The sequence below is a fragment of the Nicrophorus vespilloides genome, unplaced genomic scaffold (genome assembly GCF_001412225.1).
Source record: "Nicrophorus vespilloides isolate i.1.1-1 unplaced genomic scaffold, Nicve_v1.0, whole genome shotgun sequence".
In the NCBI taxonomy this organism is placed as follows: Eukaryota; Metazoa; Arthropoda; class Insecta; order Coleoptera; family Silphidae; genus Nicrophorus; species Nicrophorus vespilloides.
Window position 1 is genome coordinate 1 of NW_017099209.1, and position 12804 is coordinate 12804.

The window sequence follows — 12804 nt, forward strand, 5'->3', positions numbered from 1 at the left end:
AGGTTTAATCTTAAATCTCCTCGTCTAATTTCTATCAGTCTGTTTCTTTTTTTCGCTTTGCAGGTTCTGGAAATCGATATAGACCACTTTGAGAATCATTGATTTAGACATCACACAACTAATAATCTTTTCTACATATCCATTTCATGTGTCATCTTTTTTTATGTTATTAATGTAAATGCAAATGTTAATAATAATAATAATTAATTAAATTTCAGTTTTTTCCTTGTGGGAAACCCTTCTTACTTCTGGTGTTCAATTATTAAACTATTGTCTGTGAAAACAAAATTATTAAATAAAATAAATTGATATACAAAATTTATTTCATTATCGCAATATTGCACAAATGATATTTGTCTAAATAAATTTGTATACATGATTATCAATTCATTTTGGATTGGCAATATTTATTTTATCAAACAATGCACAGTTTTATAGAAATCAGTCAGTGACACTAATTTGTATTGTTTAATAATCTATTATCTCGTAGACTATTTAAATAGAATAAAAGATAAAGTATCAAAGCAAACATAAAATAAAACTAATAATTCTTATTTTAAATAAATTATATACTATTGTTTACTATCATTATTGAAATCGCTGAAATTGTCATATGTTGTTCTCATGCATATTTTGAGTATATTATAAAAAAAAATACGCTTAAATAATTAGCATTAATTGCATGAGAAAAAATACTAATTAGGATGTTTTTACTTCATCCTAAATTTTTTTTTTTGAATTTCTAACTAAATCAGCAAAAAATTAGTAAACCAATAATTGAGCAGAAATACCTTTGCAGTAGTTGACTTTTTATTTTATTTTTATTATTTATTGCTGGAAAAAAAATAAGATTTTTCGCAAATTTAATGTAAAAATAAACATCTCTCGTTATATCTAAAATTGATCAATTCAGTAAAGTTCTAAGTTCTATATAACTGTATGTGAATATGGAAAGAAAAATATGTTGTCTTAACAAGATCATTTATTTAGTTTAAGTTCGCTAAATGCGCCAAATCTTTAAGAAAATATATAAACAAAACAACGACAATTACAAAAGTTCTCGTTACTTGATCAATAAAGGCACTCTCACTAACATTTAATTACAACAACCATAAAATGTCCCACAACGTATATAACGAAATAAATAATTATTAATAGATGTGCGTTTCTTAATTAATATAATAATTTAAAGCATAACGTAGAGAGAGATTGAGACACAAATAAAAATGCTTCCGTCAAATCTAGCGGTTGATTCACGTCAATGGTGTCCCTCCTGAAATTTAAGGTGTTCAATTGTTAGATTCAGTTGACCTTAATATCTATATGCTAATTAGAGCGATCAATAATCACCTTTTTCGGCTGCAATAGTTGTTCTGCGAATCCAGTCAATAAGGAACCAACGCTGCCCAGACCACCGATCGATCCGTGTCCACCCAATTGGGGTAAACTGAAATTCTGCTGATTTTGCGGTTGACTCGGTTGCTGCTGGTATTGTTGCTGATTATTTGGGGTTTGCTGCTGCTGAGACTACTCAAACATCCATCAATATATAAGATTATTATTTTTTTTTTCACTAAATGCTTACGCCTTGTTGTTGGTTTCCTCCGCTCGTCAAAGAACCGATCAACTTTTCAGCCATCCCCGAGCTGATTGCTCCAGCAATCACCGATCCTGCTGTCCCCAGGAAGTCGAAACCGCTGGATTGTTCTTCGTGCTGACCTGGTGGTGGCGGTGGTCCATAGCCTTGTTGCGGAGGAGGACCATATTGACCCTGCGGAGGTCCGTATTGACCCTGAGGAGGTCCATACTGACCCTGAGGAGGTCCATACTGACCCTGTGGAGGTCCGTACTGTCCTTGGAACGATGGAGCTCCGACGGATTGCTGAGAAGATGCCGAAGATGAGGTCACCTCATCTCCACCTTCGAACGAGATCAATGTAAGCGAGACGTCTCCATCGATGAACAAGTGCGATGTTGATCTCGGAGAAACGCGTTGTGGAAACTCGCAGAAATGCTTTCCATTCATGGCAATCTACATTAATTTTGAAAAAAAAAATGTTATCATTGACATTGATAATTGTCATTTGACTCACTTTGTAATCTGTCGATCCGCACAGGATGATAATCTCGAACTTTTGACCTGCCCCAATGAGCAGATCACCTTTATCCTCCTCGTCGCCCCATTCACCGTTTTGGAACGAATTCCTCGCTACGTATCCTTCCGAAATACGAACGGACACGTGCACGGCAATATCAACTTCAGCACCTGGACCGGCCTGAAGATTCACATTGAATCTAACAATAATAGAAATAAAAATTAATCATTTAATTATCTCATCTTTTTGGATGTAATATAGATGAATGAATTGGAGAAACATTTTCCAACGTTTCTAAACCTTTTTACAGCGTGATTTTTGCTAGTAGTTGTACTGCGACCCAATAGTTTATAACTAGGTTTGTAGGATGAGAAACGCTGTTATAATCTATTAGAATATGTCATTGTTTTTCTAAAATTCTGAGTTAACTTTGGTTTTACAATAAGAAATCTAAAATTAAACATTAAAGTTTACATATTTTGATACCATGGTCAAAAATTTATATTTGTATATAGTGTATGTATGTAGTGTGAATAAAGGGTGGCCAATGCAAATCATGTCCATAAACTCTAGCAAAGAAATTTATGATATTTAGTAAAATTTTATAAACTGTTTTTTATTTATGAATGAATAATGTAATTTTTAATTCAAATAATGAATCGGTTAATATTAATAATAACCGGTCATCATTAATACTACTAACCACATAAGAAGGTCAAAGTGATTAATTTGTAAGTATTTATCACATAAACTGGTAAAGAGACACGTTTTCTGCTGTAATGTGCATTGTCCACACTGCACACTGTCTTTGTACTAATAAGACTTAGTTAGTAAATTTTAGCTATAATGTATAATAGCTAATTTAGAAGAGCAGCGATTTAAAATAAAATTACATGATTCAACTGAAGATTTACTGTTAATAACTGTCGTAGATTCAGTTTAATCTAATCGAAGAACATTTTTCTGAAATAAGAAAAATCGATCAAGAAGACAAAACTAAATATCCAATTGCTAATGTGGAAAAAAGCGTACTTATATGAATCGATTCAAAATGAAATTCTTTACAAACTAGGTACAAAATACGGTATTTTTTTAAACAACTGTATGCAACAAATCAATTTAATATTTTACAAGAAAACTGTTGTTTTTCTCAATTAAAGAAGTTCCAAATAATGAAATAAGTTTGAAAGAATGTGTTTGATTGTGCAGACGGTTGCAATTCAAATCTTTACATAATAAAAGGCCAAAAATCGTTTGTTATTCTAAATATCATAAAATTTCCACCTGTAAAATTAAATATAAAAATATATTTTTTGTTATTCATCTTTTGAGTTATTTGTTTTATGTGATTCTTTTATTTATTTAACATATTTATTGGCCACATGCATCACCAAAGGGCTATAGACCTTTGTTTTGTAGTATTTTTTTAAAAAAATGTCCTATTTTCTGTAGTATAGTTTTGTTAATAAAAACTTTTTTCCGCACAAAAAATGACCGGTATATAATTATTACAATTTATCATTACCATCAAAAGCTACCTTAATATTGACGCCACGAGTATTATCTTTTAATGCAATTAAATCTAATTCAGTTAGAACAAACTATATAAAGAACATGCGTGCTGAATCACATATGTAACATATGTTTTGAAGGTTGAACCGGGACGAGTTTAAGAATCCCAAATCGGTTTTTTTGTGTATTTACAAGATTCAGAAATTTAAAAATAACAAATATTGTTTATTTATCAGATAATCTACAACAAATCTCTTGAAGAGCCACAGTTTGCCCACTCTGATCTATGATAGCACTTTATATAAATATTATCAATGTTTCTCATTGCTTCTTTCAATTTAAACAAAAGTTTAACTAACATTTATCAACTTTGTTCAGAAAAAAAAAAATAGTTTTATTTTATAATTTTGTGTCAACTATTTCGTTAAAAATGTATTTAACTTTAATAATCAATCAATCAATGTTACTACATTCATCATTTTTGTTTGATAACGTTGTGATTTTTGTTGTGGTTCAACGGATTTATGAATAAACGAGGAAACATTTCGTAGAATCTCCTGTTATTACCAGTAAAAAATAAACATGCCTTGAATTTACTTATTAATAAACAACTGAAAAACTAAATGATATATAATTAAAGTTAATTTGTAGAAAATACAGAAATATAAAAAAAAAATAAATTTGACATGATGATCGCTGTAAAATTCTTTGAAACAAAACTAGTTGTGAATTAAATTGATACAGTTAAATTTATTTATCTTGATCCGTTTAAAATTGTAATAAACAGCTTAGACATGTTTATGTCCATGTAACAAGAACTATTTATAAATTTAAAAAAATATTGTTATTCTACGCAACGAATTATCGATGAACTCATCAAAACGCGTCTGACATCATCAACAAATTAATTTCGGAATAATTAGGAGATCGTGTGATTATCGAAGGTTGAGAAATGACGATGATAGATAAATATTAAAAACTATTCGATGGTAATATAGACATTTTACGCACCTTTCGGCAATTGGGGAAGTATAGCCTTGAATCCTGATGATCCTGCCATCTCGGAAACCTCCAGAAATCGGTCCGACGAAAGGCGTAGGCTGGATAACGTCGATAAACGTTTAATTAGATTTAGATATTAGATTGCTAAAACTTACGGGATTCTCTAGAAGATTCGACATTGCTGTTGTCGTATAATATAAGTGGGCCAATGACACTGGACGACAGCTCGGTTTGTTGTAGCTGTGCGCTCTTCACAAAAATTGCGCTCAGCGAAGAATGCGGACAATTCGGAGTCCCCACTTTTTCGACTACAAACATCGAGCGCATGAGCTTACGTCATTTTTATTTATAAGAAATGCTTGCAGGCTTAAGATAATCCTTAATATTAGTATGTAGCATTTTCTAATGCGCGTTTCCAAGCACGCATGATTCACACGAACTTATTTCATGCTTCGTTCCTTCTATTCGTCTCTTCCCATTCATTTTGATTGACGTAGGCTTCCCATTATAATTATTCAATTCCTCGTAATCAATTCATTAGCTAACGCAACGCATTCCTAGATTTCTTATCATTTTATTCTTCTTCACAAAGCGCATAGGCTGCAACCAAACGCTCACAAGTTATTCTATTCATATGTTCACAAAAAAAAGCCTTCGTGATCCAAATGTATGTATTTAAAAGAATGCTATCATTCGATTTAACTGAAATCTTAACGTGAGTCATCAATCAATTTTGCAACAATCTTAAAATAGATTATGATTATATTATCCAGAAATTATTTACTTGAAAAATCAACAAATTTTAGTATACCTTTCAAATTTGAAATTACTTTAGAGTAAACATTTTAATCTTGATTTTTTGAAGGTCTATTTGAATAAATATCTATTAAAATAATCATTGGAATTTCATAATGAGTAAACAAAACAGTAAAAACACAAATTTGTTGGCAAGTAAATTCAGTCTTCTCTTGATATTGAGAAAATTGATTCGAAAGACTTGTTCTTAGATCATTTTTAATTAGGCCTTTATTTCTATAAACTTTTTGCATATTCAGATTCAGACCGAGAATTGATTACAGACTTAATTTTAAGGAATTGATTTGAAAGACATTTTAAAGCCCTAAATTTTAGAGAATTTATTAGAACAACAGTTCTCAAAAAAATTTACTTAAAACTAAAAGAAATAGAACTCTGAATGATTTGATTTCAAGGAATTTATTTGAAAGCCTTGATTTGACCTGATTTTAGTGAATTTATTTGAACAACAGTTCTCAAAAAAATGTACTTAAAACTAAAAGAAATAGAACTCTGAATGATTTGATTTCAAGGAATTTATTTGAAAGACTTGATATGACATGATTTTAGCAAATTTATTTCGAAGACATTTTAAAGCCTTGATTTGACTTGATTTTAGAGAATTTATTTGAACAACAGTTCTTAAAAAAGCTTACAAAAAATATACTTAAAACTAAAAGAAATAGAACTCTGAATTATTTGATTTCAAGGAATTTATTTTAAAGCTTTGATTTGACTTGATTTTAGTGAATTTCTTGAAAAAATTTGCTCAAAAAACATCCCAAAAAATTATTAAAAAATACAAAATGTAAACCGAACAGAATGACTTAAGTCAATATCCATTTGCAACATCTAAAATTATGTTATTTTTTTATTATTGTAGATAAAATTTTGCAAATATTATTATTACAAATTTAACAGATAAATAAAGAATTTACCACTAAAAAAACTGAGAATTATGTCTTTCTTTCTAAACTATAATTATTCATAAATTAAGTAATATTTATGTTATTTGTAAATGAAGCACTATTTCCTCCCAATTATACATCATTATCTTGTGATTTAAAATGTCTTTAAAATCAATTCCTTAAAATTAAGTCTGTAATCAATTCTCTGAATCTGAATATGCGAAAAGTTCCAAAAAATCTATTGCATCACCAAAAAGGTTATAGAAATAAAGGCGTAATTAAAAATGATCTAAGAATAAGTCTTTGGAATCAATTTTCTCAATATCAAGTGAATTTAATTGCCAACAAATTCGTGTTTTTATTGATAGATATTTATTCAAATAGACCTTAAAAAAATCAAGATTAAAATGTTTACTCTAAAGTAATTTCAAATTTGAAAAAAAATCTGTAAAATTTGTTGAGTTTTCAAGTAAATAATTTCTGGATTATTATGCATTAATCCACAATGATATTTGCTGATCCTAGATGAAAAATGGATTATTTCGATTGTGAATAGAATAGAAATAGGAAGAGACAACAAAAAAAAAACTTTTTATCAAGAGAAGTGTAAAATTTTGAAATAGAAAAGTCGATCTTAAGAACAAACAAGTTGTCCACTCCAATTCTAGAATATTGGCAAAGTGATGGTAAATAAGTAAAGGAAAGTTTCAGGAAGTTACAAAAAGAACATGACATATTTATATATATTGCATAAAATCGGTTTATATTTAAGAAAACTGAAAATATTTTACATTCGTTTTTCATATCGATTTATACATTATTAGCAATGCAAGTAAAATAAATATAAAATTCTGACAAAAAATAAAAATAAATCTAGAAATATAAAATTGATTGTATCTTTAAATATATTTATATAAATATATGTATGTGTGTATGTATATATATTCAAAGGGCGAGCGACGTTTGCAGGAGAAGCGCATCCAGCGCAAACAAACAAAGAAATTATAATTAAAAAAAAAAATTAAATAAAGAAATCCGATGTAGATCGGGGGGGAAAATCACAAATTCCCGATCGAGTCATCGGAGACAAATACGAAGAAAAGAAACAAATTGTATGCGGATGAGCGTGGATGCGCTCGTCTTGGTCCACCCTCCCCCAAAAAAATTTATTGCTTAATTTATCGCTTTATAAATATATATATATAATATTCTGATAAAAATGTTTCTAAATATATTATACTTATAAATAATAACACATTTGCTTGTTTCCTTTTATACATTTCGTTTTGCCGCGCGCGCGCTCACAACAAAAATAAATGCGCCCGCTTTTATTATTACAATAAACGAATATACAAAAAATCATCTTCGTATCCGCACTTCGTATTTCGTATTTAGAAAAAATAGATTTGCTTCTATACAGTTCTATGTATATAATTTATATATTATTTATATAAATAAGAATGAATAATAAAAAACGATGTTTGGAGGGAATTATATCATTTAGTTTTAGCTATTTCTCGTTTCACATATATTTATAGATCATTTACGATTACAAAAAAAAAAAAGGCATTTTCACGGCTAATATTTTTATATATATATATATAATTGTTATAGCAAAATATACTTTAGGTAGGCGAAATTCTTCAATATTCAATGTATGTGTTTCATTTTTAGGTTCGTTTATACTTTTGAGCACTTTTTGGTCCATATTTAGCATTCCACTTAAATCACTAGAAAATAAATATTAATATGACACTAACAAAAAAAAGAAAAGATGCGCGCAAATCGTTACACAATGTCGCATTTTCGTGTGAAGGAGTAAAAAGGAAGAGAAAATGGTAAATCTTTTCATTATTATTATTATGTTTTGGTTGCTGTTGGATTTGTTAATGCACGAGATCGGCCATCAATGACTAAGAATTTTCGGGGCCGACGCCTCTTGGTAACTCTAACTGTGTGAAACGCAGCTAAGACCCAATTGCACGAAAACGTCGATTTTGTTTTATCCTTTTATCCTGTATTCCTTTCGGGAAGATTGAAACTATAAGCTGACGAGTTTCGGTGGAACGCAGGCTTCTGGTGTCGAGATGTCGTGGTGCATCGATACTGGTATCCTCTGCTGCGCCGAGCAGTTTGGCATGATGGGTGCGTTGACTGGGGTGAGACCGGTGCCGCCGACCATCAGCGAATCGAAGTTAAAATGCATACCAGACGATGGTGTGCTGATGCTGATTCCTTGCAGTTCGGAGGAGAAGTTCTTCTGGTTGGCGGCCGAGGTTACGGGAGCCGTCGCGGCTACGTTCAGCGAATTGGGACGGCTCGGCTTCGAGATCGGCGCCGCGGAACTGAGCATTATCCTCTTCGCTGGAGATGGCTGACTGAAGATCTCGTCGTCCTGCAGCTCGATCTCCGTCTTTATCCTGTGGCTCACGTTGTCCATCGGCAGATCGTTGCAGTAGCCCATGTAAGAGTGCGGTTTCACGTCCGGCGGACTCGGAGGACACTGAAGCGGCATCGTTATACCAAGACCGCACTTCGAACGATGGTTCTCCAGCACCATCTCCAACTCTTCCTTCATCGACTGCAGTTCGCGCAGTTCGTTCTCCAACTTTTGCTTTTTTTGCTCCAAATCTTCCGTCTCCTAAAGAAACAAACCAAAAAACAATTAAAAACTCAAAACTCTAATTCTCTAATTGATTTACCTCCATCAGCTGATTGGTGTGATCGACCCGTCGCTTTCTACATCTCGCGGCCGCTGCTTTGTTTCTTTCCCTGCGAATCCTGCGCCTCTCCTCCTCTTCCGGACTAATGTTGTTGTCCTTGTTTGGTTTTCTTCCGCCCATGTTCCTGCGGGATGTCGGCTGCGGCGTTTGCAGCATATTCTTCTGGAGATCGGACGGCGATGGAGATGTTGTGTTACTGTCCGAGCTGCACTGGGACATCGACGAATTCCAATACGTGTGCGACTTGCTGGTGTTGTTCGAAATCGTCGTGTACACGTCGGCCTCCGAAGCCGAAATATATTGATTGTTACCTGCAAAAGACACCAAAAACATAAACATAACATTCACAAAACCATAAACAAATATTGAGTTTATTAATTTCAATAATTCACATTGAAAATAAATCATGTAAACTCTACAAAAACATAACTTTTTCCTCAAAACTAATTGCTGATTTTGATGCAATTTCTGCACAACTTATGTAATGCATATAACAAGTTATCAACCTATAAACATAAGTTTGTTTTATATCATTATTGCATTAATAATCAACATTAATAATCAACTTATAAAATTGTTGGAAAGTTATTGAATTACCTATTGAATGTACCAACGGAGGCACGAATCCGGCTTCGTTTTCGTGGCTCTCTGGCTTCGATTGCAGCTCGATGAAGGTCTGTTCGATGCTCTTAAGTGTTGTCGGGGTTAAGGTTGGCGTGGTTCTGGTTGGCACGCCAGAATTTAATCCTTCCAAAGCGATGAACTGCAACAAAACAAAAACAAAACAAAAAATAAATAATTTGGCTCGACGCACATGAAACACCTACAGCATTCGCAGTAATTACAGAATATTTACAACAAAAGATGTATTTAAAATAAAATAAAATAACAATATTCGGGCAATTATCGATGGCGACGACTGATACATGTTTTACTTTGCATGTGCGAACTGATGATTTGAAATAACTTAAACCAGTTGCTGAGTAAAAACATATAATGAAGGCTGTAGTAAAAACAAATACAAGTGAAACGTGCTACATGCCAAGTACTTATCAATGGTTATAAGTAGATTAGATGTGGATTAGTACTGTTTAAAGAAGAGAATTGAGAATTACATTAGAGCTATCAACGATTTCACTTGCACTGAACAAGTTCATAAAGAATTAATGGTCTTTAATGAATGAAAATACAAGTGGTACTCGATACTTGCCAAGTACTTATCATTGGTTATAATCTAACCTAAAACCAAGTAATTATCTTTAAGTATATTAGATGTGGATTAGTACTGTTTAAAGAAGAGAATTGAGAATTACATTAGAGCTTTCAACGATTTCACTTGCACTCAATAAGTTCATAAAGAATTAATGGTCTTTAATGAATGAAAATACAAGTGGTACTCGATACTTGCCAAGTACTTATCAATGGTTATAATCGAACCTAAAACCAAGTAATTATCTTTAAGTAGATTAGATGTGGATTAGTACTGTTTGAAGAAGAGAATTGAGAATTACATTAGAGCTATCAACGATTTCACTTGCACTGAACAAGTTCATAAAGAATGAATGCTGTTTAATGAATGAAAATACAAGTGGTACTCGATACTTGCCAAGTACTTGTCAATGGTTATAATCTAACCTAAAACCAAGTAATTATCTTTAAGTAGATTAGATGTGGATTAGTACTGTTTAAAGAAGAGAATTGAGAATTTCATTAGAGCTTTCAACGATTTCACTTGCACTGAACAAGTTCATAAAGAGTTAATGCTGTTTAATGAATGAAAATACAAGTGGTACTCGATACTTGCCAAGTACTTATCAATGGTTATAATCGAACCTAAAACCAAGTAATTATCTTTAAGTAGATTAGATGTGGATTAGTACTGTTTAAAGAAGAGAATTGAGAATTACATTAGATCTATCAACGATTTCACTTGCACTCAACAAGTTCATAAAGAATTAATTAATTAATATTATTAATTAATTAATTAAAGTACTTGTCAATATTCAAATTTGTTGAACTTGAAAGCAACCTGGTGGTACAACACTGCGTATCATATTGCATAACCATCGCAAATGTTTTGGATTCTAGTTTTTCCTCCAATTAAACGAAATAATAATAATAACCTTGTCATTGAAAATATGTAGGATGCGAACGGATAGACCGAACGCCGCATCGCAAAAGTTTCATTTTTTTACTGTGATCCGAAGAGCGCGTGCGTCGCGACGCCGCGAATATTTTTAGCGACTGACATAATTGGCACCGTGAAAATTTTCTTAGGAAATACGGCGTGCGACAACATTTCAAACAAAAATAATAAGTAAAGATTAAATGCGAAGAGAACACACGAATAAATACTGTAAAAATGATGATCAAAAATGTGTGCGATTATTTTCTTAAATTCCAATCTGAAATACACAACTTTTCAATTATTGCAATCTATTAATATTAATAATAATCATTAATAAACAAAAATATATATGTAAGTAAACTTATCGTTTTTCCAGTTCACAATATCTTATCTATACGATATGATTGATATAACGCGATTCCTGAGTAAATAATAATTAATATTTGAAAATTAAAAAAGTTTCCAATTAGATAGCAAAACGTGCATCTATTGCGACTTAAAATCTAGGTTTAATTAGGTGTTGTTTTTTTTTTTTAATTTCAAGAAAACAAAATAAAATAAAATTAGTTCGTAAGATTGTTATGGGATTTGGTTAGATTAATTAAATCTGTTATGAAATTTTGTTATTCGCGTGTAGGCGGATGATGATGCTGGGTGATGGCCATAAAACTAAATCTACCTGGTGATAGAACAGTTCTTGCGCCAAAAAGTTGGCGATTTCCTTTTGATCCATGAATGCCATCATAATCACAATCAGTTTATATCTCAATCGGTGTATGTACAGTTTATTTATTTATGTATGTAGGTAGGTAGGTTCTTTTTTTTTTACTATTTTGTAATTATTATATTATATGAGTATATGTTTATGTAATATTTATATTTGGGTTCGTGTATGCGTATGGGTTCGTTTTAGTGCCGTTTTGTTCGTCTTGTGGGTTTCGTTCGTTCGTTTAAATTATTGTGGTCGACGTCGTCGTGGACACACTGGTGAGCAACTGTGTCTGATTGCACGACAGCACGTCGACGACGACGATGATCGCGTTTTTGGGTGGGTACTACTGCTACTACCACCACACTTCTCCACCACCTCCCATGATCCCATGACCACGCGATCTTCGGCTGCTCTCCGCTCCTAACCGATGATCATCCGACGATGCTCGCGCCCACAGATCGGCACACTCTTTATTTAGAACCGAGGTAACACATCGTACTAACTTATAATTTATTTATACCCTCACTTACAAACACACACACAACGCTGCGGTTCCCAAAGGAAGACACAAAGGATGAGTAAAAAAAAAAAAGTTTCCTCGAGAAGCGGCGACGCCAACGTCTCCATCGTTGTTTTATCGTACTTGCCTCCTAGATCCTCAATATTTCCATCTCTAACTATGAACACTTAACTTAACTATTTTGTATAGTATTTACATTTTTCTTAATAACAAACTACAAAGTCATTCATTTATCACAGCGGTCGGGGAACTTTTTTTAATCATTACCCCAAAATATTATTGCGTAAATCGATATTACCCCCCCCCATTCTGAATAGAAAACAATTAATGTAAATTTTAAATAAACATTATTTTTTGAATTAATTTGCATTTACATATTTATAAAAAAAAAAAAGTTACATGAAAATA

General features: G+C 32.0%; 2 protein-coding genes across 2 annotated transcripts; both read right to left on the bottom strand.

Moving 5' to 3' along the window:
• Positions 1 to 986: 986 nt before the first annotated feature.
• LOC108564190 (galectin-4-like) lies at positions 987 to 5023 on the bottom strand. The gene is made up of 6 exons (XM_017923142.1): positions 4766 to 5023; positions 4620 to 4708; positions 2094 to 2295; positions 1586 to 2032; positions 1351 to 1527; positions 987 to 1273 (listed from the first exon to the last, which is right to left on the bottom strand). The coding sequence occupies exons 1-6, from the start codon at positions 4787 to 4789 to the stop codon at positions 1259 to 1261; spliced, it is 954 nt and encodes a 317-aa protein (XP_017778631.1). The 5' UTR covers positions 4790 to 5023; the 3' UTR covers positions 987 to 1258.
• A 2966-nt stretch (positions 5024 to 7989) lies between these two features.
• LOC108564191 (transcription factor kayak) lies at positions 7990 to 12260 on the bottom strand. The gene is made up of 4 exons (XM_017923143.1): positions 11844 to 12260; positions 9634 to 9799; positions 9016 to 9347; positions 7990 to 8954 (listed from the first exon to the last, which is right to left on the bottom strand). The coding sequence occupies exons 1-4, from the start codon at positions 11907 to 11909 to the stop codon at positions 8355 to 8357; spliced, it is 1164 nt and encodes a 387-aa protein (XP_017778632.1). The 5' UTR covers positions 11910 to 12260; the 3' UTR covers positions 7990 to 8354.
• Positions 12261 to 12804: the final 544 nt, after the last annotated feature.

Excerpts from the sequence above, each read along its gene's own strand:
- LOC108564190 (XM_017923142.1), bottom strand. The coding sequence starts at position 4,789 with ATGTCGAATCTTCTAGAGAATCCC. Across the intron at positions 2,033-2,093 it reads GCGGATCGACAGATTACAAA|ATTGCCATGAATGGAAAGCA; the intron begins GTGAGTCAAATG and ends AAATTAATGTAG. Across the intron at positions 1,528-1,585 it reads GAGGAAACCAACAACAAGGC|TCTCAGCAGCAGCAAACCCC; the intron begins GTAAGCATTTAG and ends ATGTTTGAGTAG.
- LOC108564191 (XM_017923143.1), bottom strand. The coding sequence starts at position 11,909 with ATGATGGCATTCATGGATCAAAAGGAAATCGCCAACTTTTTGGCGCAA. Across the intron at positions 9,800-11,843 it reads AAGAACTGTTCTATCACCAG|TTCATCGCTTTGGAAGGATT; the intron begins GTAGATTTAGTT and ends GTTTTGTTGCAG. Across the intron at positions 8,955-9,015 it reads ACACCAATCAGCTGATGGAG|GAGACGGAAGATTTGGAGCA; the intron begins GTAAATCAATTA and ends TTGTTTCTTTAG.